At 35.4% G+C, this 26,573-nt stretch overlaps 1 protein-coding gene across 1 annotated transcript in view; it reads right to left on the reverse strand.

The window, feature by feature from the left end:
• Positions 1 to 1,464: 1,464 nt before the first annotated feature.
• LOC100377384 (CYFIP-related Rac1 interactor B-like) overlaps positions 1,465 to 26,573 on the reverse strand; it is an 85,051-nt gene continuing 59,942 nt past the window's right edge. The window contains exons 2-10 of the mRNA XM_085493116.1: positions 18,038 to 18,123; positions 14,694 to 14,815; positions 14,072 to 14,177; positions 12,595 to 12,731; positions 12,315 to 12,389; positions 8,033 to 8,152; positions 7,860 to 7,939; positions 6,688 to 6,814; positions 1,465 to 6,149 (exon numbers count right to left, since the gene is read on the reverse strand). Coding sequence (XP_085349242.1) covers positions 6,015 to 6,149; positions 6,688 to 6,814; positions 7,860 to 7,939; positions 8,033 to 8,152; positions 12,315 to 12,389; positions 12,595 to 12,731; positions 14,072 to 14,177; positions 14,694 to 14,815; positions 18,038 to 18,110 — 975 coding nt within the window. The 5' untranslated portion in view covers positions 18,111 to 18,123 and the 3' untranslated portion in view covers positions 1,465 to 6,014. The remainder of the gene's footprint in view (positions 6,150 to 6,687; positions 6,815 to 7,859; positions 7,940 to 8,032; positions 8,153 to 12,314; positions 12,390 to 12,594; positions 12,732 to 14,071; positions 14,178 to 14,693; positions 14,816 to 18,037; positions 18,124 to 26,573) is intronic.

Here is a 26,573-nt window from a genome sequence, read left to right on the forward strand (position 1 = left end):
TAGAATCCTTAGAAATTTCAAGATGATGAGCATCCCAAATTCACTGTAAGTGGATACCATACTTGTCAGGTATGCTACACTGGTCATCCAGAACTGATGGAGAACGCCGCGTCGGTAAATAAGAATCTCTGACTAATGAACACATAACTAAGAAAAACAGACTATCATCCCACGCGATATGATAATCACCTAAATCAGAAAAATATCATGTAAACCATCTGGTTCGGGTGGGACCAAGGCGTGAAAGTCGGGTGACCGAGACTATCATGTCATGGTTTAATAGAGAAAGGTTGCGTTGTACCCCGTGCCAGATGTTGTTACGGCTCAATGCAACTTAGCTTCACTTTATATTTTGGTCAGTCGAGCGTCAACTCAGCAAGATGCGAATAAAGGTGGAAAATTGACTTCCAACCCGTCCACGCTGATCGTGACCAGGCGGCTATGGTCATCACTTCAGGATACCAAGATCATTGTTTTCGAATGTTCTTAAAAGTTCATTGGCCTCCGCCGCAGTTGTTTGTAAACATGAACGCGTGGCGTTTGTTTACATATATCCATCAGTGCTTCACCCGTTAAAACAATGCGTTTTGTACGACATTAGGGTATCGTAAGACGGGTGGCGTTGCTTCGTACTGATTGAATTTGTGGGGCTCATTTAAACTATCGAAGATTTTGACAAAGTTATTTTCTCACTTTTTCTTTCTCTTTCGAGAAGTTCATACCACCCTCGGCAGATGGCAAGTAGTTTAAATACCAAACCGGATATGGGGGTAATTGTTCCCGACTGAGTGGCTCGTCTATTGAATGACAAATATGCGATATAACGAGGGGGCTCGGCAACGGACAAAGACTTCTTACAGTTTACACGAAACCCGAAACAAACGTAGATGGGGGTGAATAAAGCGTTGTGGTTGCTTTGACAGCATCGGACAATAGAACGATTGTCCCGGACGGTGGGCACTCAATAGTAGTGTTTTGCATACAGGTGCGACCGTGTGTTCCTCGGCCCCAGTAATTGTCTTCGTATGCACTTACCGATGAAATCGACGTGTCTCTTACAATAAGCCACGCGACGGTCTCGCTGCACTGATCCAAGGAATTTAACGATTTTTTGAGGTTTTTAATCAGGCATACAATTAAAATTTTCTTTGCTTCACTGAGAAAATGTTACGAAAAAAGGTAAAATTATCATTTACATAGTTATGAAAGACATGCTCAGCCACGGGGTTAGGCACTTTTTTCCCGGTGTAAACAAAATCGGCAAATATTGAAAAAATGCCTAACTTCGCTAAACCTAAATGGTTACTTGCGACAGTGACTCGCGCTAACCGTTGGTGCGCCATCTACGTCGAAATACAAAACCAGTATACTCTTGTTTGTAACTGAAAACTGGCTGTACACACATTACTACTTCGAGTTGAAACTGTCATTCATTTAGCACGACTAATGATATGAAAACATACACACATTCAAACCTGGTTTATTTCAGACTATGAACCAGAAATTGTTAAAAGGTTACAAAGACTATGCACATGTACAAATCAACAAACAAATCTTCCCCTCAGATTTGGCTTACAATTCTGTTATATTTTTTTAAACATTTCTATCAAAATTTAGATTATCATATTCTGTATGTTACATAATAGATTAACCAGTGTTTTAGTTATGAACATTTGAAAAATTAAAAAAACAAAACAATTCTCAATCTTGCCACTTGGTGGCGCTAACACCAAACTGCATGCTTGTAAAAAAGACATTCTCTGCACTTCTTCAAAACACTTAATACAATTTTAAAATCTTGTTTTTTCACATGATTGCAGCAAGCATTGATAAGTGTTGAACATGCTGATATTTCTTAGCACTCTCATCAAAATACTATTTGACAAATTAGTTTATATGGGACAACTAAACGTGGATATATATATATATATATATACCATACTTGCTCCAATAGAAGCACACTGCATACTGGGTCAATAACTAGGACCTAATTTGGTCATAGGCATAATGGTGTTATTTAGGCAAGTGCTAATAATAGAGCAAATACAGTATATGTAACATCTAAAATGCACGACTGCTTTACATGTTAATACGGTGGTCACAGCATGCATTCAATGTGGGTCCCATACATTGCATAGCAAAACATATGCACTGTTTATTCTCATATAATTCTAATGTAATTTAAATAGACAAAGCCGCGACTACCATCGTTTGATAGATCACTATCGTTAGTCTCTTTGGATGGTCATCAGATTTTACATTGCCGAGATACTGATAGTTAATTCCACATTAGTTAATTTCTCCCCCAAAAAATGACATATCAACAGAAGTAAACCTTCCTTAGGATTGACGTCAAAAAGATCGATGTCGAATAAAAAACTTTTGCTTTAGTTTGGGGGTTGAGGGGTTTTGACCTCAAAAAGTCACCATCCTACAAAAACAATTTTATTTTTCAATGAAGTCCCAAAAATCTTGGAAGTATTTGTAGTTAATTTTTTTCTATCCAATCATGGACCAAAATAACAGAAAATGAAAAAACAACAAAACAATCTATCAAACTTTTGAATTGACATTTTTTGACAAAAGAAAAAATATATAATGTATTCAATGATTGGCGACAACAGTAAGGGAGGACTTAGGCCAAGCATGAACTCAGCAATTTTAAGCAATGCTACAAATTAGAATATCAAATTAAACAGATAAAGAAATATCAGCAAGAAACACTTTTAAGAAATAGCAGATAGGACGTCGCATCAGAACTCACATAGCCACAACTTCAAAATGGCAGCCTCCATAGCGATTGTATTTGCATATAAAATTTGTGGGAGACAAGACGTTTGGAAATACAAATACTTATATTGACATACAGATGTGACAATTTTGTAACATACAGAAAAATGTCTTCATGCATTGATTTACCTTTGGCACTAGTTGTTCGTGTAACGAAATTACACACACTGCACTATAAGAAGAAGTGCTACCATACTCATGTACACTGTATCTAGCAAAACTACATTTACAAATCAACCTGTATACAAAATTATTATCTCAAACTGCTACAGTAAGTTTAAAAATTTCAACAAAGTATGATACAAATTATTCAATATTTATATAAAAAAATAAGATATGAGAGGTATACCAACTAGATTTGTAATGCTGTCCCTGATTGGTTGAATTATTACCAGGAAGCAAGCAGCTAATCCCAATCAAAAGTATCATAAAGGAAGTGCACAATGCTAATGATACAACAGCCAATCAGTACTATTGGACATTACACATGGGCATATTGTCTTAGTCGATCAGATTACAGACATACTTGATCTTAGCCAATCAGACTACAGATACACATGGTCATAGCCAATCAGATTACAGAGACACATGGTCACAGCCAATCAGATTACAGAGACACATGGTCACAGCCAATCAGATTACGGGGACACATGGTCACTGCCAATCAGATTACAGGGACACATGGTCACTGCCAATCAGATTGCAAAGTAGCATGTTCACAGCAAATCAGATTACAGAGACACATGTTCACAGCCAATCAGATTACAGATACACATGATCATAGCCAATGAGATTACAGAGACATATGATCACAGCCAATCAGATTACAGAGACACATGATCATAGCCAATCAGATTACAGAGACACATGATCATAACCAATCAGATTACAAAGACGTAACTACTACTGATATCCAACAAATTCAACCAAAAAATATCAGAACAGAAATATCAATGTTGTATTAAAATAAAATGTACAGATCACATTCTGTCTTATATTTGGAAGCAAGAGTGTGAAGACTACTGAGGTAAACGCCTAACAACCCAAGATTATTTTGTGAACATCACGACCCCAAAAAATGACACCTCACTGCATCACTCATATTCCAACAAGAAATAATCCCCCTTAAAATTTATATCATGATTTTTAGATAATTCATAATATGACAATTACAGAATAGCTTCTAAAAGGTGAGAATTATCATTTATAGAAAGTTGAAGTTGAAAAGACTGGAAGATTAGAATAGGATTTCGCTGAGAGAATCTTCAAACCATCTTGTTACATATTTATAAACTTGATATTCGCAAACATTGAAATTCACATTACCCATTTATGAAAAACAAGCACATTGATTTTCAAATCTGTAAGTGTGATGACTGTGGGTCATTCTGAATATATATCAAAGCGTGTTTAGTATAACATTTTTGCTCAATTTTGCCACTCATGAATATTTTCCGAGAATCAAAAAATAGAACCATGTTTTGGTCATCAAAATATGGCCAAGAATAAAATGTTATATTTGTTAAGAAACACAATACCCTTTCATAACAAATGAAACCAAAAAAACACAGGTGTTAATTTTTGACAATTTTGAATAATTATACGGCTACACGTGTTCTAAGATCCGCTCAGAAACAATCTGAATGTAGAAGAACATGTTATGCAAGTTGTGCTGGGAATATTGATTTGAAAAGTGTTCAGATTAATTTGGTACAGCCCATGTATCAATTTAATATGAATAGGAACATTAAGTACATACATTATGTTCATGAGAAAAACTCAGTAATTGTTTTTTACACTAATTAATGAGCCACAAAAATTTGCTACATATTTGGAATAAAAAAAAAAATTGTACAAAAAAATGAAAATATTTGACAATTTGGCAACATTTCTCAACATTTTCACACAGATCCAGATATCCTTACCAAAGTGAATATCATTGTTATATGATTTGTACTTTATATTAAAGTGAAGTATTAAGTACTTGCCACGGAGAAACTGTTTAAAATATCAAATATCACTGATCATTAATTCCTATACAAGATTCTTGTTTGACAGTCATGTCTGAATATCACTCTTAACATTAATATAACATTTATGTTCACTTTTGACTCAATGCCTGCCATGATAGATTTGAGATTCATGCATGCAACTCTCAAGAGTCACCTCTGACCCAACGGCAGCCATGATGGATCTATTTTTTTTGGAGGATTTTCCAATCATTAAGTATTTGTTACTACACATTTCAGAAGTCTTAATATTTTTATTGGAATGTGGATTCACTTATTCTATAACAACACAGGCAGTCTTCAGTTCTGCTTCAATAAAACACGATACCACGACAGGCATGTCAAGTTAGTTTGTGAAGCAGTACCAGTTATAAAATCAAGAATGTTGACTAAAATGAGAGTTGAATAGTTTTTCAGAAACTGAAGAGTGATGAACTTGGCTTTTAGTGAAATAGAGTAAATTCCGCGACAAAAACAAACTAATGTATCATTGATTCCAATTTTGTGTTTGAATCTTGTCACTGTTTTGCCCTAATAAAAAATATATCTCATGCTAATAATACTAATGCATTCTGGGTGAATGCTTGATGTAATTCCTGTCTCAACTTAGTCTCAACCTATGATGTCATTTCCTGTCAACCAATTAATATTCTCTGATAGCACAGAAAAACAAGTTTGACACAAGACACAAAATAAAAACAATTAAATGGAGCAAGTTCACTTTGTTAATGTTAAAATATTAAAATAAAATAATTAACCATTATTAGTACTCAGTACCAGATTGGATAATTTGTCCATACAATATTTGCAACTTTATGTTGGTGTAACAAAACTTTCACATTCATGATCTTTTGAACAAAAAACAAGCATCGTTCAAACTATAAAATTGTTTTCAATATTTCCCTTTGAACTATGCTTGACATGTGTTCCAAGCATACCAAAATATATTAAAATAATTTGAGGAGAAAGTTTCCATGGAAACATGCAACACTGAAAAATTGTTTACGTCTATACGATGGTTACTTTTTACATTTAAAAAAACCTAAGCATGCAGGCACTCTAAATACATCTCATTACCATGACAACAACATTGCTGGCATGATGATAGAACTATTTGTTTAATTTATACATTCTCTGAGAAGGTAGTGTACAAAGTTTTAGTGAGAATGATTATATCACCATGGCTGCTACATCATATCACCATGGCAACAATCTCTATGATAACATGGCTTTGATATTTTTCGGCGTGCTGTCATCGTTGAAATGTTTTGATGTGTATCTGAGAGCATTGAGAAGACCTTCAACTTTGGTTGGGTGCTGCACTTTCAAAACCTTTATACAACCTTTTATCTACAAAACAAAAGAAAACTTGACAAATATCTTACACAAGAACATACAACTGCATGATGTCACCCTCATGTGGCAGTTTTGGAAAATACTTTCCTTTAAATTAAAGGCTAGATGGGGTTAAACATTTTTTCTTAATTAAAACAATATTTTGGATTGTCATTTTCTTATCACAATGCTCTTCTCTACAGATTTTGGTTGGCACATTTGGCAATTCTGGGCCACGAAAAATGTCATAACTATATACAAACATATATACCTGTTAGAACATGTAGCTAATCTTTTGTCAGCTCTATGTTCGAACAAATTGGCATATTTTGAATTTAACAATTCATACCAATTCAATCATGAAGTAGTACGCCCAAGTTACATATATAGAGTTAGGGTTTTTTTCAAGAAGAAGTCATTTAAAGGAAAAGACAACAATTATGGAAAATCACATATACATTGTACCAACAGCTCCACTCATCTTCAAATGACAACGGAGCTAATAAAAAGTAACAACTTGACAGATTCTCCCTGCCAAAATTATGATACTTACATCTATGGAGGACTTCTTATCAAATGCGCCTACTGGATGTACATGATCATAGAGTATAATCACCCCAACCATCACCCGTAGACAGAACAATACTGTATCTTCATTTTTGAATCGAGTGTAGTGAGCACTGAAACCAATCAAATTAAGAATGTTGAAATAATTCAATAATCACAAAATGTGTGCATCTGAGGAGGTTGTGATGATGTCTCTATGGACAATCTAATCCATTTTGTAAAACTCTGTCAAACTCAGTTATACAACAAATGTGCATTAGTTCTGAGCTAGCTTTTCATACTTGGCTGCATGTGTAAATTGTATCTAACTACATCCCATCTCATTGAATGTATGCTAATCATGATCAGACAGCAGGTCTCTGATGAAATTCATCAACCAATGAGATTACGTCTTACAGGAAAGGGGACTTGAGAAACTATCCCAAAATACACTATGATTTGGAATTGTGATATGGTCTATGGCTGCCACTCAGTCATCTTTGATTCTCTGAACTATGTTGCCTGTTTACAAAGTTTGAAATTAATATGAATATTTGAATGCTGCTCATCTATGACAAAAATAGAAGATTTTGGGCAAATAAAATGGTTGCCAGTCAATCATCTTGGATTGACTGTTGTTAATATAGTAGAACATAATTCTCTGTGAACCAATTTCGGCATAAGTGGACAGTTTGAATTTGAGATACATATAAGCAGAAATGAACAAAAAATTTTGTCAAACAAAATGGCTGACAGTTGCCCATTGGATTAAAACACAAATAAACATTTGTTGACATACTTGAAGACAATCGTCTGTAGACCAAGTTTGGACATAAATGGACAGCATGAATTTGAGATATAATAAGCAGAATTGTGCAAAGAAAAGACAAAATTGATGATTTTCATCAGACAAAATTGATGATTTTCATCAAACAAAATGGTTGCATCTTCAGGAAATAATATACTGCCAGGTTTGGGGTAAAGTGGATCATGAACTTCTAAGATAATGCAATGGATGAACAGATGGGCAAACGGAACCCAATCCATAAGCCCCCAGACTGTGTGCAGTTGGGGGCTAACAAATGGACAGTCTTCCAGTTACACATGTCACCCATCAGAATTATGAGTACCAAAGAGCCCAGTGTTTCTAGAATAGAAAGAATCATGACATATACTTACTCATGTTCTAGCATAGTTTTACAAACTGCTGCCATAGTACTTAATAAATCTGTTGTGTTTTCTATGGGAAGATTCTTATTCTGAAAATTGTAAATAAATTATAAACATTAATTTTGTTTTTCTATGCATATTTTATTTGGTCCATCAGAATCTAAACTTGAGTTTCTACTGACCTCTGAAACAAATCGCGTTGTAGCATCACTTAGCATTTTCAACATAGGTGTGGCTTGAGCATAAAATAAGGACATTCGATTGGCCATTTCATTATTTACATCACTACCATCATCACCATTCTGAAAGAAAATAATATAAATTGACTGAAATGTACAGACACTTTTAAAACTGGTTGGTCGTTATTGTTTACATAAAACGATTGCAGTGAGTTTGGTGGGTAACTTTATCTGATTGGCCATTACAGTAAGTTTGGTGGGTAACTTTATCTGATTGGCCATTACAGTGAGTGTGGTGGATAACTTTACCTGATTGGCCATTACAGTAAGTTTGGTGGTAACTTTACCTGATTGGTCATTGCAGTGAGTTTGGTGGGTAACTATATCTGATTGGCCATTACAGTAAGTTTGGTGGGTAACTTTATCTGATTGGCCATTACAGTGAGTGTGGTGGATAACTTTACCTGATTGGCCATTACAGTAAGTTTGGTGGTAACTTTACCTGATTGGTCATTGCAGTGAGTTTGGTGGGTAACTTTATCTGATTGGCCATTACAGTGAGTTTGGTAGGTAACTTTATCTGATTAGCCATTACAGTGAGTTTGGTGGGTAACTTTATCTGATTGGCCATTACAGTAAGTTTGGTGGTAACTTTATCTGATTGTTCATTACAGTGAGTTTGGTAGGTAACTTTATCTGATTGGCCATTACAGTAAGTTTGGTGGTAACTTTATCTGATTGTTCATTACAGTGAGTTTGGTAGGTAACTTTATCTGATTCGCCATTACAGTGAGTTTGGTCGGTAACTTTATCCGATTGGTCATTACAGTGAGTTTGGTTGGTAACTTTATCTGATTGTTCATTACAGTGAGTTTGGTAGGTAACTTTATCTGATTCGCCATTACAGTGAGTTTGGTCGGTAACTTTATCTGATTGGTCATTACATTGAGTTTGGTCGGTAACTTTATCTGATTGGCCATTACAGTGAGTTTGGTAGGTAACTTTATCTGATTGTCATTACAGTGAGTTTGGTGGGTAACTTTATCTGATTGGTCATTACAGTGAGTTTGGTAGGTAACTTCACCTGATTGGTCATTACAGTGAGATTGGTAGGTAACTTCACCTGATTCGCCATTACAGTGAGTTTGGTCGGTAACTTTATCTGATTGGTCATTACAGTGAGTTTGGTAGGTAACTTTATCTGATTGGCCATTACAGTGAGTTTGGTAGGTAACTTTATCTGATTTGCCATTACAGTGAGTTTGGTGGGTAAATTTATCTGATTAGCCATTACAGTGAGTTTGGTCAGTAATTTATCTGATTGGCCATTACAGTGAGTTTGGTAGGTAACTTTATCTGATTGGCCATTACAGTGAGTTTGGTAGGTAACTTTATCTGATTGGCCATTACAGTGAGTTTGGTAGGTAACTTTTCTGATTGGCCATTACAGTGAGTTTGGTGGGTAACTTTAACTGATTGGCCATTACAGTGAGTTTGGTAGGTAACTTTATCTGATTGGCCATTACAGTGAGTTTGGTAGGTAACTTTTCTGATTGGTCATTACAGTGAGTTTGGTAGGTAACTTTACCTGATTGGCCATTACAGTGAGTTTGGTAGGTAACTTTATCTGATTGGCCATTACAGCGAGTTTGGTAGGTAACTTTATCTGAATAGCCATTACAGTGAGTTTGGTCGGTAACTTTATCTGATTGGCCATTACAGTGAGTTTGGTAGGTAACTTTAATTGATTGGTCATTACAGTGAGTTTGGTAGGTAACTTTATCTGATTGGCCATTACAGCGAGTTTGGTAGGTAACTTTATCTGATTAGCCATTACAGTGAGTTTGGTCGGTAACTTTATCTGATTGGCCATTACAGTGAGTTTGGTAGGTAACTATATCTGATTGGCCATTACAGTGAGTTTGGTAGGTAACTTTATCTGATTGGCCATTACAGTGAGTTTGGTAGGTAACTTTATCTGATTAGCCATTACAGTGAGTTTGGTAGGTAACTTTATCTGATTAGCCATTACAGTGAGTTTGGTAGGTAACTTTATCTGATTGGTCATTACAGTGAGTTTGGTAGATAACTTTATCTGATTGGCCATTACAGTGAGTTTGGTAGGTAACTTTATCTGATTGGCCATTACAGTGAGTTTGGTCAGTAACTTTACCTGATTGGTCATTACAGTGAGTATGGTAGGTAACTTTATCTGATTAGCCATTACAGTGAGTTTGGTCGGCAACTTTACCTTATTGGCCATTACAGTGAGTTTGGTAGGTAACTTTACCTGATTGGTCATTACAGTGAGTTTGGTAGGTAACTTTATCTGATTGGCCATTACAGTGAGTTTGGTCGGTAACTTTACCTGATTGGTCATTACATTGAGTTTGGTCGGTAACTTTACCTGATTGGCCATTACAGTGAGTTTGGTAGGTAACTTTATCTGATTGGCCATTACAGCGAGTTTGGTAGGTAACTTTATCTGATTGGCCATTACAGTGAGTTTGGTCGGTAACTTTATCTGATTGGTCATTACAGTGAGTTTGGTAGGTAACTTTATCTGATTGGCCATTACAGTGAGTTTGGTAGGTAACTTTATCTGATTGGCCATTACAGTGAGTTTGGTAGGTAACTTTATCTGATTGGCCATTACAGTGAGTTTGGTAGGTAAATTTATCTGATTGGCCATTACAGTGAGTTTGGTAGGTAACTTCACCTGATTGGTCATTACAGTGAGTTTGGTAGGTAACTTTATCTGATTGGTCATTACAGTGAGTTTGGTAGGTAACTTTATCTGATTGGCCATTACAGTGAGTTTGGTAGGTAACTTTATCTGATTGGTCATTACAGTGAGTTTGGTGGGTAACTTTACCTGATTGGTCATTACAGTGAGTTTGGTGGGTAACTTTACCTGATTGGTCATTACAGTGAGTTTGGTAGGTAACTTCACCTGATTGGTCATTACAGTGAGTTTGGTAGGTAACTTTATCTGATTGGTCATTACAGTGAGTTTGGTAGGTAACTTTATCTGATTGGCCATTACAGTGAGTTTGGTAGGTAACTTTATCTGATTGGCCATTACAGTGAGTTTGGTAGGTAACTTTACCTTATTGGTCATTACATTGAGTTTGGTCGGTAACTTTACCTGATTGGCCATTACAGTGAGTTTGGTAGGTATCTTTATTATCTGATTGGCCATTACAGTGAGTTTGGTCGGTAACTTTACCTTATTGGTCATTACATTGAGTTTGGTAGGTATCTTTATTATCTGATTGGCCATTACAGTGAGTTTGGTAGGTAACTTTATCTGATTGGCCATTACAGTGAGTTTGGTAGGTAACTTTATCTGATTGGCCATTACAGTGAGTGTAGTGGGTATCTTTACCTGATTGGCCATTGCAGTGAGTGTAGTGGGTATCTTTACCTGATTGGCCATTACAGTGAGTTTGGTAGGTAACTTTATCTGATTGGCCATTACAGTGAGTTTGGTAGGTAACTTTATCTGATTGGCCATTACAATGAGTTTGGTCGGTAACTTTATCTGATTGGCCATTACAGCGAGTTTGGTAGGTATCTTTACCTGATTGGCCATTACAGTGAGTTTGGTAGGTAACTTTACCTGATTGGCCATTGCAGTGAGTGTAGTGGGTATCTTTACCTGATTGGCCATTACAGTGAGAGTAGTGGGTATCTTTACCTGATTGGCCATTACAGTGAGTGTAGTGGGTATCTTTACCTGATTGGCCATTGCAGTGAGTGTAGTGGGTTTCTTTACCTGATTGGCCATTACAGTTAGAGTAGTGGGTATCTTTACCTGATTGGCCAGTGCAGTGAGTGTAGTGGGTATCTTTACCTGATTGGCCAGTGCAGTGAGTGTAGTGGGTATCTTTACCTGATTGGCCATTGCAGTGAGTGTAGTGGGTATCTTTACCTGATTGGCCATTGCAGTGAGTGTAGTGGGTATCTTTACCTGATTGGCCATTACAGTGAGAGTAGTGGGTATCTTTACCTGATTGGCCAGTGCAGTGAGTGTAGTGGGTATCTTTACCTGATTGGCCAGTGCAGTGAGTGTAGTGGGTATCTTTACCTGATTGGCCAGTGCAGTGAGTGTAGTGGGTATCTTTACCTGATTGGCCATTGCAGTGAGTGTAGTGGGTATCTTTACCTGATTGGCTATTGCAGTGAGTGTAGTGGGTATCTTTACCTGATTGGCCATTACAGTGAGAGTAGTGGGTATCTTTACCTGATTGGCCAGTGCAGTGAGTGTAGTGGGTATCTTTACCTGATTGGTCATTTTCATCCGACTTAGCGTTCTTCTGTAATAACTGAAATCATTCTGTATCGCTGGATTGATCATCTGATAAGGGGATTAGAAAACAAGGTAAGTTGGCATGATCACTTAAAATCTGAGTTGTTAATATCAAACATTTTGTTTTTATTCCTTTATATATTTTATACATAATATATGTAATATAGTGGGGTATACACATTAGTTTGTCACCATAGCAATATCGCCATGGCAATACCATTAATTTTTGTCCAATGTAGGATAAGATTCTCACCTTTAACTCGTCAAATTTGAGTGTGAAGTGAATAATTTCTGCGAACTGTTTTGCTAGTGCTTGTTGAGTTTCCAAGTGTTGTGTTGGTGTCATAGGCGGACTACACAGCGTGTGAAGTAACTGTGGAACTACAGCTTCTGCAGAACAAAATAAATTCACATATGACTTATAATGATGACATTTAATTTGACTATATCTTTATTTGCATATTTTGGACCACGTCATCGGCTGAGATAGCTCCGCTGTTAGAAATGCACATTTCAATTAAAGAACTGAAGGCATCATCAGAAAATGAACAATATGTATAGTATCAAAGCAATCGGACTTACAGTTTTTAACAAGAAGTCGAAAATATAACTTTCTACCAAAAATGACTAAAATATTCACCAAAATTAGAGAATTGAAGATATCATCACAAAATGAACAAATCTGAGAAAGGTCTACATGTAGTATCTATATATGTAATATCAAAGCAATTGAACTTTTGGTTTTTAACAAGAAGTCGAAAATATCACTTTTTACCAAATATGACAAAAATATTCACCAAAATTATAGAATCCAAGATATCATCACGAAATGAACAAATCTGAGAAAGGTCTACATGTAGTATCTAAATATGTAATATCAAAGCAATTGAACTATTGGTTTTTAACAAGAAGTCGAAAATATCACTTTTTACCAAAAATTACAAAAATATTCACCAAAATTAGAGAATTAAAGATATCATTACAAAATGAACAAATCTGAGAGAGGTCCACATGTAGTACCTATATATGTAATATCAAAGCAATTGCACTTGCGGTTTTTAACAAGAAGTCGAAAATATCACTTTTTACCAAAAATGACAAAAATATTCACCAAAATTAGAGAATTAAAGATATCATTACAAAATGAACAAATCTGAGAGAGGTCCACATGTAGTACCTATATATGTAATATCAAAGCAATTGCACTTGCGGTTTTTAACAAGAAGTCGAAAATATCACTTTTTACCAAAAATGACAAAAATATTCACCAAAATTAGAGAATTGAAGATATCAACATGAAATGAACAAACCTAAGAGAGGTCTACCCAAGGTACATATACACCAAGTATCAAAGCATTCAGGCTTGTAGTTTTCAAGAAGAAGTCGAAAAAGTAAAACATTGACACGGACGACGGACAATCACTCATATGATAAGCTCTGCTCGACAAAGTCGACAGCGGAGCTAAAAATCATTTAAAATAAATATCTTTGAATGACAGCATCATATTATTACATAATGTTGTGTTTCAAAACATGAAAGTGAAATTTTGGTCAAAAAAACAAAGATGCACAAGAAAAAGTGACCAAATATGGTCAAGCCAATATATGGCCTGCAACATTATGCATGTTAAGTAACATGATGCATAAACTGGCAATGTTACATAAAAGTACCAGGATGTGTGACCTTTCAAAGTCATGCAAAACAATTTTTTTATAATACTTGTACTTACCTAAATTAAGAGAATAATCATAGTATCCTTTAAGTTTTGCTACCAATGGAACAACTGCATTCCAAGCTATCTGTTGTAACTGATCATGACTTGGATTTGATATAGCCTATGTAAAACAGTATAATATTAGTGAGAGGTGAACCAATTCAAAGCAGTAACCACTTTCATACTTGGGAGAAAAAAATCACAACTACTAACACTAGAGGGCGCTAGTCAACAAAGAAGCAAAATGCTTTATAGTAATGACTGGTTACAGTTTTCAATGGATGTCACAGAAAACACTTTGTTTACAATACAAATAATAAATAAAAAAAAATAAAAACAGTTTTCGTGTATCAGATTATTGAAGGGGTAAATGCATTGCAAGCTATTTTCCAAATCTTATCTTTTTTTTACAGTTCTACAGAAATAGTGTTCACCAGGACCAGGCAAGCATCTGCAGACCTAAACCAAGGTTCCTCAAAAGTTAAACATATATCAGTCGGTGGTGTTGACTTCCACACTGTCTGTGATATACATGTACCTACCCTGAGTAGTCAACATGTTTTTTGGCATTCAACCCCCAGTACATGTCAAACATGTGACCTTCTCATCAAGGGTTTGGTAGCAAAATCATTCATACCTGTCTTATTTCTTCACCAGCGCCTCTGTATTTCTGTAAATCTTCCAATACCCTATCGGAGTGTACTAGTACACTGTTGACAATCTGCCATACTTCAAATTCGGGATGAGTTGGCTGTGCATCTACAACACGGCAACACACAAACAAGTAAGAATAATGTAACCTATTTATTTTATGCCAGGCAACAACTGCTGATCTTAAATAGTCATGACTGTCTCTATCAAGATTCTGACTTTTGTGTGCACAATGGTAAAAGCACAAACTTTACAACACAATATTTGAGACTCATTTACATGAAAAGGGATGTGTGACACCACACTGACATATATACGCTATCATAGCTTCAAAGAGAGCCAATTAAAACACCAGAGAATATTAAAGCGAGATGGTCGTCACCTGCGCATGTGTGGGAATTGACTCTTAAGTGACCATAACACACACTAAAACGCAAAGGCTCATGGGTAGACGCTTTTTTGTAAATGACACGCTATGGCCATGTGATGTATGCGCAGGTGATGACTCCCCTGCTTTAACTAAGGTTCCCCCAAAGTTGCATCTACTTGTACATAGATCATACTCTTTTTTGCTCTTCAGCCTAAAATGATTTTGAACGCCTAATATAAAGCCTCATGCAATATATTGACCCCCTAAATTATATTAAACTCAAAGATTTGTTGACAGTGATTTGAAATGGTAAGATTTCATCTAAATTTGACCTGCAACCAAGTGAAATACTGTAGAATACTTTATTTTCGCTTGGAATTTTCGCCGTGAAAATAAAATCCAGCGAATATACTTTTGTTCCTATATTTCACATTAAACTCATCAAAAATCAGTGAAAATTAATTCCAGCGAAAATAAAGTATTCCACAGTATCTTTGTTTATCACAAAATGGTTTGTTTGGGTGGCCCACAAGCAAACTGTGCTGCTTACTTTTCACAAGTGTGCAATTTGCATGGTTTTACAAGCTCGATGCAAACATACCCCCCAACGAGCCTGCATGTGATTCTACCCGATACATGCATACAATATTTAGATCTGATTTGATGTACTGCTAAAACAATTGCCCAATCAGAGCTGAAATAGCCTATGAAAATTGGAAATAAAACAAAATGGCTGCAATGTCAAATTACCATAGAGAGCGCACTTTAAAACATCTTTATATAACAGGTTTTACCAAGTTATGGAGGCTAGGTAATGGCCAGATAAATGAACCTTGATTGGTGAGGATGACTTTCTAAAAATCATGTCATGTTGATTGTATGCAGGTAAGAGCATGAATAAATTTCATAACAAGGTAGTTGGTGGATTAAAAACACGTGAATGGATGCAGACAGCCAGCACAACGTACAGTTGGCGATATGCATATTTACTAAGAACAAAAACCAATTCTGCCTATATGACAAACTGTTAAAACTAATAATAATCACAGACACATGATTAACCCAACCCTGAGAGAAAACAAAATGTACCCAATATTCATGAACAATTTGACCTTTGACCCATCTGACATTGCTGAACAGCGATTATAGACTTCATTAACAAGAATATAACCAGCTCATTATTAACTGAGTGAGTGAAATGGACAACCAGTCCCGATGGAAATGTACACACAACTGAATAATCTCAGCCTGCTCAGTTTCAGTTTACCCTTATTATTAAGCAGCATTTCATTACTCCATTCAAACACCTTTAACTTTATAATAATACTTTTTTCCCAAATAAATGTATTTGCATCTGAACTTGACTTAGGAGGATGGTGTAATTAAAGTTTGGTTTGATGCTGAATACTTATACATACACAACAACAAAGTATAAAAGCCATAGCACTACAAACAATACTGGGTAGTTCATCAGGGTCTTTATGAAGCCAAGCCATGCACACAATTGTGAACATAAAAAAAAAAACTTACTGTGTTGGACAACCCGTACTTTGTTTTTTTGGTGTAATAGTGGAGACATATTTATCATTTTTTTGAAAACTTCTTGTATTCCTGTTGCTAATTTTGGAAACTGGTGGTTTCTGTGCCTTGTGTTATTGCCAATTTCAGGCCCTGATACTGTTTGATACAAATATCTTCTTCCAATGTATGATTGATGAACAATTTAGCAGTTTTTGACTATTTTAGTTTTTGCTTGCAAGTTTTTTGGATAAACAATGTTTAAATCAATCTAAATATACACAAATTTTTGACAGTCAGTTTTTTTTTTTAGGAAATAAACAAATAAAATGAATGTTTTTAATGACTGATTTTACTAGTAACCTCAAAATGACCTTTTAAAGACACATTTCTCATTATGCCTTAGAGGGCATAATTTTCTTGATTTAAAATGCAAATGAAAGGTTTGAAAACACTACGATTTTAACACAATTATGTTCTGTCTCGATGCGGAAGAAAAAAAAGCAGTATTATTTCAGTATTTTCATCATAACATTTACAGCATTATAAAAACTTTATCTGTGAATAGTTTCCTGCATACACTTTTATGGTGATATATTTCCTCGTAAAATTTGTCACTGTGGTTTGACCTCACTTGACACAAGCCACTAAGTAGCGTTTGTTTTCCATGTAGCTTTCTAATCAATCACACATACGTCAGCAGACTGTCACTAATCATAGTTAATACACCTTATAACAATGTTTTCAAAAAAAACTTCTTCTAATGACAATGTTATCAATGTATGGAACAGGAGGTGGGATGGAAGATATTTTTCATAAATTAATTAAAATGACAGTCCTTATTTAGAGTGTGTTAGAATTCCCTGCTTTCAATATATCCTCATACGGGATCTATATCGAACATAATACAGTGTAACAAGTGAGCTGCTTTTAATATTATCTTGTAATATTTTCGTGTCGTTCTCAGGGGTCAAAACAATTAAAATATAATACAAACAAAAACAAAACATTAGCATGAAGGGCCCTGGCATTACTTCATTTGAGAAATACCAAGCATCAGCGTAAACTATATTCTGCATTTGAAGAGTCAAAATCACAACCATTTTAAAACTTTATTTTAGGTTATTATAATCAAAGTATTCAAATCTATTGCCAAAAACATTCTACCGGTATATATCGCCCATTTTCATGAAAGTCAATCTTTGGTTGATGGCAAAGTAATTACTATAAACATTGACATTCCTTTTAACTTTTCAAACTTCAATAACCTTTGTATTTTGTTTTCCCAGTATTTTCAGGATAAAACAACATTTATATCTAATTAAACCAGTAGCCTTTAATCAAACAAATTAAGAAAGAAAAGTTCTTGGTTCAGATTGGTACATATTTTCTCAATTTTTCGACCTAATTTCTATGAAACATGATCTGTAAATATTACTTACTCTCAAAATCTAAAAAGATGTCAATTTTGGAAGCACTTTCATCCTTGGCTAAAATCTTCAACAGGTTGCCCATGGCAACAGATTGTCTGCAAGAGAGAACACAGATGAACACAATTAATTACAGATACATAAAGACGAATAAACGGATGGACAGATAAGGTTTGATATGGACACAGCAACTGAAATGAGCAGCCACAGATGTAGGCAGACAGATATACGGATGTGGAAATATTAACATACTTTGATGAAAATACAGCAATTGAATGTGCACAAGCCACAGAAGAGCAAAGAAGTTCAAAACAGGTTTATTTTACAAGTGTAAAAATCATGTCACGTCATGAGATTAAGTCAGTGATTTCCCAGTGTTATTAATAGGAATACCAACAGGAAAACGCCTTCTACATATAGCAGGTGTATCCAAGACAACACACGACTTTTTAGAGAAGTAAGTCCACTCATGTGTGATGGAGAAGATCACATGACCTTCTTGGTGAGTCATGACAATATAGGTGTTCACAGTGCAATTACACATACAACTTGTATCGAGGCACTTGGTTACACCCAGGAATTTCCTGACTTATTATTAAAAGGGATGTTATGTGCTTGTATTTTAATTGTTTTATTGACTATATGATATGATAAGATAAGATTTCCTATGAAGCCCACAAAAGTCCACCTTTTAAGTTCTATGACACATGGCAACTGTAGGGCGGTCTGGTACAATGTACACAATGGTTTTTTTTTCTACCAGTCAGGGATTCTGTTTCGTTTTATCATCTTCTTTTGAGTTGCTTAGATCACGCTGTGCATCAATCAGCGAGTGGGTTTTAAAACCAGGAAATGAATAGATCATAGCACATAGACTACATTTATTTAACAAAGCAGAAATTCATATTACTAATTTGGCAACCAGTAGTGAGAGTGATAAATTTATTCCTATTATGAGCAACAAAAATAAGTTACTTTCATAGCTCAGTTCACCAAACAGTAAGTGTGTTTATTTTATTTTATTTTGTTTTGTTATGTAAGGCCTTATTATATTAAGTGTTAATGAATCTTATTATACATCTGTCACCGTAACGCCACATGTTACTGCGTGCCGTAATTTTGCAGTATTTTAGGGGGTATTGTCATTCTGCCATATTAGGAAATGCGAATTCCAAATATGGAATGACTACATGAGTAAGCATCCTCTAATAATAAAAACAAACATGGCTACCACCAGGGTTGACCGGACTCCACACAAAGAAGTTTGCTGATTCTGTTCTAAACTTTTTGGATCTCGGCAATCCCATGATGTATCCTTGGAAGGAAAAGATGTATATTAATAAGGTTATTACGAGGATACCTCAAAGTATGCACTCAGATAGTACGCTGTCACATTGACCTCCGCTGTGTGTTGGTCAATACTCCCGCTGTACTGTCTTCGTGCATACTTTGAGGTATCCTTGTAATAACCTCATATTATTACTACATGTACCATCCTGCGTGTGTGGCAGTATGCCAGTCTGCACTCTTAGTCATGAGTTGTGGTAATTTTACCATGATTTTGACAGTCAGGTCTCGTTATAGAGGAAGGTCTGTGATGGGTTTCAGACATTGTCAGTTAATTCTCGACTGACTAAAATAAAATTTAAACCTCAAGAAGCCACATTAAAACATTTTGACAGGCCTGCATGTAAAAGAACGCTGTGCATTTAATTGTTTACATGTAGTTTCTAAGGGAAGTTTAGTGGTAGACGACAAAAGGTCATCCTTTATAATACGCATGTCAAAGATTGTAACCTTTCATCATCAAGTAGACCTGCTTGACATTATGTTAACATCAAAGAATTATTTAGAAACTAATTCTTGATACGAAATGATACGATGAAGAGAGAGAGAGAACATTCTATTTATACTCGTAACAACAGTACAGTGAATTTCACAAAAGCATGATTATTTTTTTTACAAAATTTATAAAATATTTAAATATTTACGGAAGACACTCATGTTCCTTTCAAATCCAAAAGAGACACTTCTATTGGTAATGTCCATTACCCATGAGTCTTTGTGGGTTTCCTTCAATTAGCAAATGATTTACTGCCAAGCATCCATTAAGCTGTTGTGATTGGTCAAGTTGTTTTCAACCGTCATTTGGAAACTATAAACATTTATAAATATTTTATATAAAAATTCATGCCTTCATGAAATTCACTGTATATGGAAACAGGTTATGGAAACAAGTTACATTTAACATTAGATTATATTCATAGAGGGTAGTATTAAAGTTAAGATGTTGGCTTATATTTGATAGGGCCGCCTTCGAAGGTAAGTTCGTGTTATCCTAGGGATAAGTTTCTACTCGCTGGGACAAGGATGCTGTGCACACTGAACCGACAATTTTACATCTCCTTCAGCTAAACAAAATTCTTCCAACTAACTATGTCATAAGCCTGACAAATATAGGTTATGTACTCTTGTTTTTACTGCTGAATGTGTAGCCGACCACGGGATTCAAACCTGCAATCTCCCGGCAGAAAATTTAGCCAAAGTACATCAATGCATAGAGAATGTAACACACTACGATTGGCATAGGCTACATGTATACAAACTTATTGAATTACTAATCCTCGGGGGTGGAGCTACGTCACAAGACGTTCCACGTTGCTAAGACGCGCACCACTGTACATGCATTTCTATGGGCTCTTTTCGCGCTGCTGTGGAACGCCGGTCGAGCCGGTGAAAATTCGAGAAAACAACACAAACTCAACTTTGAAGTAATCCTGAACAACCAAATTTATATATGTTACACACGTAGGGCTAATCTGGTTACACTGTTCAGGGGAGTCTCAACAACCATCCCGAAGTACCGTTTTCTGCGAGTCTTAGGCCTTTGTTTTCACCACCAGGGTTGCCAAGCAGTGAAAATGCCCGGATGTCCGCGCCCGAGGATAAAGCACAAGTTTGGATTCTCCATATTATTTATTATAATTTATTTATTACTATTAATTTATGTGAAGTTCAACATTAGATGCGTTATATTAAAATAATAATATAGATGTTAGCTAACCGATATCTGCCGCTACACTGCATTATTCCCATTCAGCCAGGGTCAATAAGCTTTTATTTGAGTCATCAAATAAGATTGTTCAATTTGGTATACGAGTCACGATTTAAATAATGGGATTTCATGAGAAAAAAAAATGCTTAGATAAATGACATCATGTTTAAAACTGTACTACCAAATCGTACTCTGCATTTCCACTGTACTTGTGTTGATAGCAGCAATGTGACAATTGCATTTGTGAAAGAATCATAACCAGCTAAAATCTGTTTATAAGCCAATTACCTCTCCTCTTACCTACTACAGTGTATTAAAGTGAGCCCTCTTTAGCAATTCAACATTCTGTTTTACGGCCACAAGGCAAACCAAATTTACTTTGGGTACTTCTAAACAGATCTCTGTACTTTACCACTGCTGAATACAGTCTCTCGGTAAAATTGCACACCATGCGAGAATACAAGATAGTGAAACTGCGATTCGGATGATGTCATACAACCACCATACTAGTATTTACATATCTCTCTGTCAAACTCGGGCGATAATTACTTATGAGGAAAACAACGATTACCTTTTTAAAAGCGCTCGACATACGTACATTTAATGAATACAACAAATAGATCTTATTTTAGACATGAATTAAAAGTCATGGTGGCAAAAAGAGATGCGAAAAATGTATGCGATGATAAAAAAAAGTGCTTTTGTTGTCACAAACAAATTGATCTACAATAAATAGGGGTTAACACACTCGCTGATTTTAATACCGAAATCATCTACGAATACACGCAGATGACGGCATTACAGCTGTCGATGTGTGACTAAATACAATATCACTAACATCCATACGTAGTGATAGGGTCTCAGTGTTTTGTTACGGCTTTCATTAAACACGAAATGACAAGTCACGACACAGAATTTACTTTTTGGAGCACCAATCAATATGTGTCACCTTCCACAAACCAAAACAGCACAATTGAAAAAATTCAAGGATTTGTTATCATCGAGATCTGTGAGAAATAGAAAACTAACGGTATGTTCAATTGGTCCAAAATTACAAACAATTATAGAGATATAATGTCACGTTTTTTTATGACTATCAACAATAGTGCCAAATAATAATTTGCATGCTGTGTGTCAATTCTGCTTGTTCATTTGCTCCAATTAGGTTTGTTTTTGATTTAAATTTCAGCCAATTTTTTGGAGCGACTGACAGATATTCACACATGAGCTTGCCAGAATAGTAAATTTGTTACCATAATTCATAGTTATCGACTATTTACAGTAGAATTTATATTCACTATTTTCATGTTTTTAGCATATTCACTGTGTTTTATTTTCATGAATTTGTCAAAGAAATACCGGGTAATTACAATGTTATTTTAATGTTATTTTACATGTTCACATAATTTTTTTTTAATTTAGTGGATTTTACGTATCAGCGAAAACAGCAAAATTATATCCCAGTGAATAATTAATGTATTTACAGTATAAAATTGGTAGTTGTGAACAACTTTAGAAATAGCCTGACAAGGTTGTGTGAGTTGCGCCCTCAACGGTGCTCCAAACCCAACACATGCCTGACAGAACAATGTAGTTTTTCACTTCCCCAAAGATTTTTTGTCGGTGCCAATCAAATTGCAGGAACATCAGATAGTGACAGCAATCAAAGAGTTTATTTGTTTGTTGACATAATGTGTGATAAGGTGCTGGCAAATTTCCGCCTAATCTTTATCATCTTGTTGAAAACAGTCTGTGATTTTTGCCATCAATGCAAAAACGGCTTTGATTGACTTTATTACCATGACTACCAAAATGAATATTTATTGAACTCATTGCAAGAAGGCGTGAACTCGCAGACGAGACATACATTATTCTGTCAGGTGTTAGTGAGATTTATGCCGTTCGGCCGGCGAGGGCCTACCGGTACTCTCGCCAACATGTCAGGCTAAATTAGGAAGTGTGTGTATAATGAAAAAAAATTTGGCAGTACGTGACGAAATATCATGCATTATGCTGTGAAGAAACGTAAAGTGTTTTTAACAAAAAAATTTGCCACCAATTTTACATTCAATGTTTGTTTTGTTGTTTTGGCAGTAGTAAGCGCATTTTAACATTACCCAATGTATGAACATTTTTGAAAAGTTGTTTGTATTCGAGATTCTGAACATTAGTGACTGATAAACCAAAATGAACAGATAATGACAATATTACTATCAACGATCAGTAGTGAGATGTAATAAAGAAAGACTTCATATACTCCACACAATATTTGCATAAGCCATACTTCCACATGGCATCAACAAATTAAAAAAAAAAAAAAAAAAATTCTCAATGTAATTTTTAAATTACTCATTCACTCCAGACACTAATGCATGCAGGCAACAAAACAACTCACTGAGTAGGCACAGTTTTGGAGAAGGAGTGAGAACTACCGGTAGTTGTTATGGCAACAGATGTAGATGAATCATCAGCATGGCAACGGCAACGACAACGACCAAAATATCCTGCAGAGCTGAAACATTGCCTTAAATTGGATAAAAGTAATTTAATTTTGTAAGAGGAGATTGAATTACCATTCATTCCCCGACAGAGATATATCAAGTAAGAGTAGTGAAATAATCTACATTTGAATGCAGAATCTCATTTTATCAGAAGTAAAGTTGTGTAATTCATTCATGTTTCAAATGGCAGTGATTCATAGTAATTTGAAACATAGATGAGATGTTGTGAATGTACATGTTTCTAAATTATGCATTAATACTCAATTCAAATACATAATTCAAACAAAAAATTAGGACAGCCAGAAATAATGGTCATCAATCAGACTTGCTAAAAATATACCTTTAGTACAAATTTCCTGTAAATAGAGCAAATTCAGACATATTTCACATATTTGTTTTATGATGACATCCCCTCGCACACAATACAGCTTCAGAATAAATCTTAGAGTGCATAACAGACATTGTGAGAAATAATGTTAGGGTGGGATTGGGAGTGTCTGCCAACTCATTTTATAGAGGCACCTCCAGTTATAAGCCTAATCACAGAGCAAATTAACTTTTTTGGTCAAAAAACACAAATTAACAGAGTAAAGAAAATAAATAATTGTGTCCATTGATTCCCCTATGAAATTGACAGGTTTCTATTCAGACCTAGTGTAATTGACGATGTAAACAAATATTTTAATATACTTAGATCCATGGCTGACATGTTTGAAAAGTTTGCAAACAAATTTAAAATCTCAACAACCAGAGAACCCTTTAATAGTAAATTGCTGGAAAAACCAGAAACCTAGGCAGCGTAAATAAATAAATTTCAACAATTTCGAGCAGTGCTGTAAAATACATAAACACAGCTATGTGTGTGCACACCTGTTCAGTTAATGAGAAAAGTTCATATGGCTGGGGGTTCTGAGCATTATTTTTCATAATCTGTTGCTCAGCAACCACAAAGGGTGGATTTAGGAGCAATGGACTTCCTTCTTTCAAAGTTTCACTTCGCTGCACTTTGAGAAGCCGTTCACACAAAACACAGCATGAAAATCAATGAAGACAACACGTCCTTTTATTTCTTAATTTCTTATTTCTCTATTTAATCAACTATTAAAAAATGATGAAGGTTTTTCTTTTATATTACCAGGGTTTGCGCTAGTGTCTCGGCAAGATGAGTCCCACTTACAAAATTTTAAGAAATTGAAATTTGACCCTGGATAACTTTATCAGAGATTGGACCCCAGCTTGCCTGAAAAACTGGGTCCCTCTTCAATAATTGGAGTCCGGGAAGCAAAATATGGGGTTAACGCAATCCCTGTAAATAATTACAGACATCATATTGGCCAACAATACATTTCTAACCGGTCTAACATTTCATTTTACCCGATGAGTGTACCACAAGGGTAGCTTTAGCTCGTGTGTGTAATGTACCAATTAAAAAAAAATGATGATGATGATGATGATGAAAAATAAAACTGATGGCCCTTTATAACATTTGCCTTCTGGATCTGTTTCATCCTACTTAAATTTCTGATTCGCATCAACTTAAACTAGCGTAAAAGATCCTCTCAAAATAAAGAATTAACATTAGCTTGTATGCAGAACAGATATACTGTAAAATATGTTGAAAAAGCGGGTCCTACTAATTGACGCGCGGACACGCGTAGGGCTAGGCTCCTATTACTTTCTTCTTTCTATTTACACGTTATACTTGCGCACATGAATGCAGCACCGGAAGCATGTGTGTGAATAGAAGTCATTGCCGTGGCGTTGTGCTGTGCTTTTATAGTAGCTCACACAGAATGTAGCGTAGGTCCATGCTCGGAGATTGTGGTCCGTGTTACGAGCCCTGGCCGCTACAAACTGGTTTGGGATTAATGTTATCAGCTTGTAAATAATCTACTGTATATCGCACAAACAAACTACGAGGGTTCCGTATATAGAAATACAAGGTGACGTATATCACGCCATTAATTTATTCAGGACCTTTTGTTATCTGCTACAGCTCCAAACAGAAACAATAAATGTATTGTCTATAGACGCAACTCGCCCTGGTTATGTAAATGTTTTCCTTTACCTTCAGGCTCAAGCCAGAACAAATGACAAAATTTTTTCCGAATTACTTAGTACACAAGTTTATCATATTTGGTATGTCAAGTTTATTTGAAAAAACGTGCCTTGCTTGGGTTGAATCACGGTTACTAAAAAATAGTGACCATGGTTGAACTGAGTTATGGACAGCGTATTTTCCTCCTTTGTCATATTTGTGTAATAGAGTGTCAATCACAGCTGAATATGTGTCGCGGAGTCAACACTTTGAAATATGTGGACGAAACGTAATATACCGTACGCTATATTGTGCACAAGATTGACCAAACTCTGTGCTTTCGACAAGAGGTATAAACCAAATTTACCTTAAACTGCGTGTACAATAAGAAATTACAGCATGCTGTATGAGTGGGGGAGGGGTAACTGGTACAGGATGCAGGAAATAAAAATGGCATTTTTACAGGAAGTAAAATGAAAGTACCATTTACAGTAAAAAAAAAAATATATTTGATATTTTGTGTTCAAGAATCAATATTGGAAGCTTAATGTGGAAAATGCTTTATACACTTACAAAATACATGATCTTTGTACAAATCATGGACGAATAAAAACGTTGATCACATTTTAAATCTTCCAAGGCTACGAATATACGTTTTTTATTCGTTTGAATTACATTGGATCACAGCCTACAAAATGTCCCCTCTGAACCGTACACGAGATTTACCATACTCTGTACCATACACGAGATTTACCGTATACAAACTTGCACTGCGACAGAAAACACAAAGACTTTATGATATTCTTAGGATACGGATTTCATTGCACGTGTGCGTAGCATTGTCACCCCCATGGATCGAATGGTATAGTCCTATTGTTAAACGCTAACCAACATTAGTGAACATCATGGCTGACTTGACTCGTGGGAATGCCCGAGCGTCGATCATAAAAAGTG

The sequence above is a fragment of the Saccoglossus kowalevskii genome, chromosome 18 (assembly GCF_978046115.1).
Source record: "Saccoglossus kowalevskii chromosome 18, keSacKowa6.1, whole genome shotgun sequence".
NCBI lineage: Eukaryota > Metazoa > Hemichordata > Enteropneusta > Harrimaniidae > Saccoglossus > Saccoglossus kowalevskii.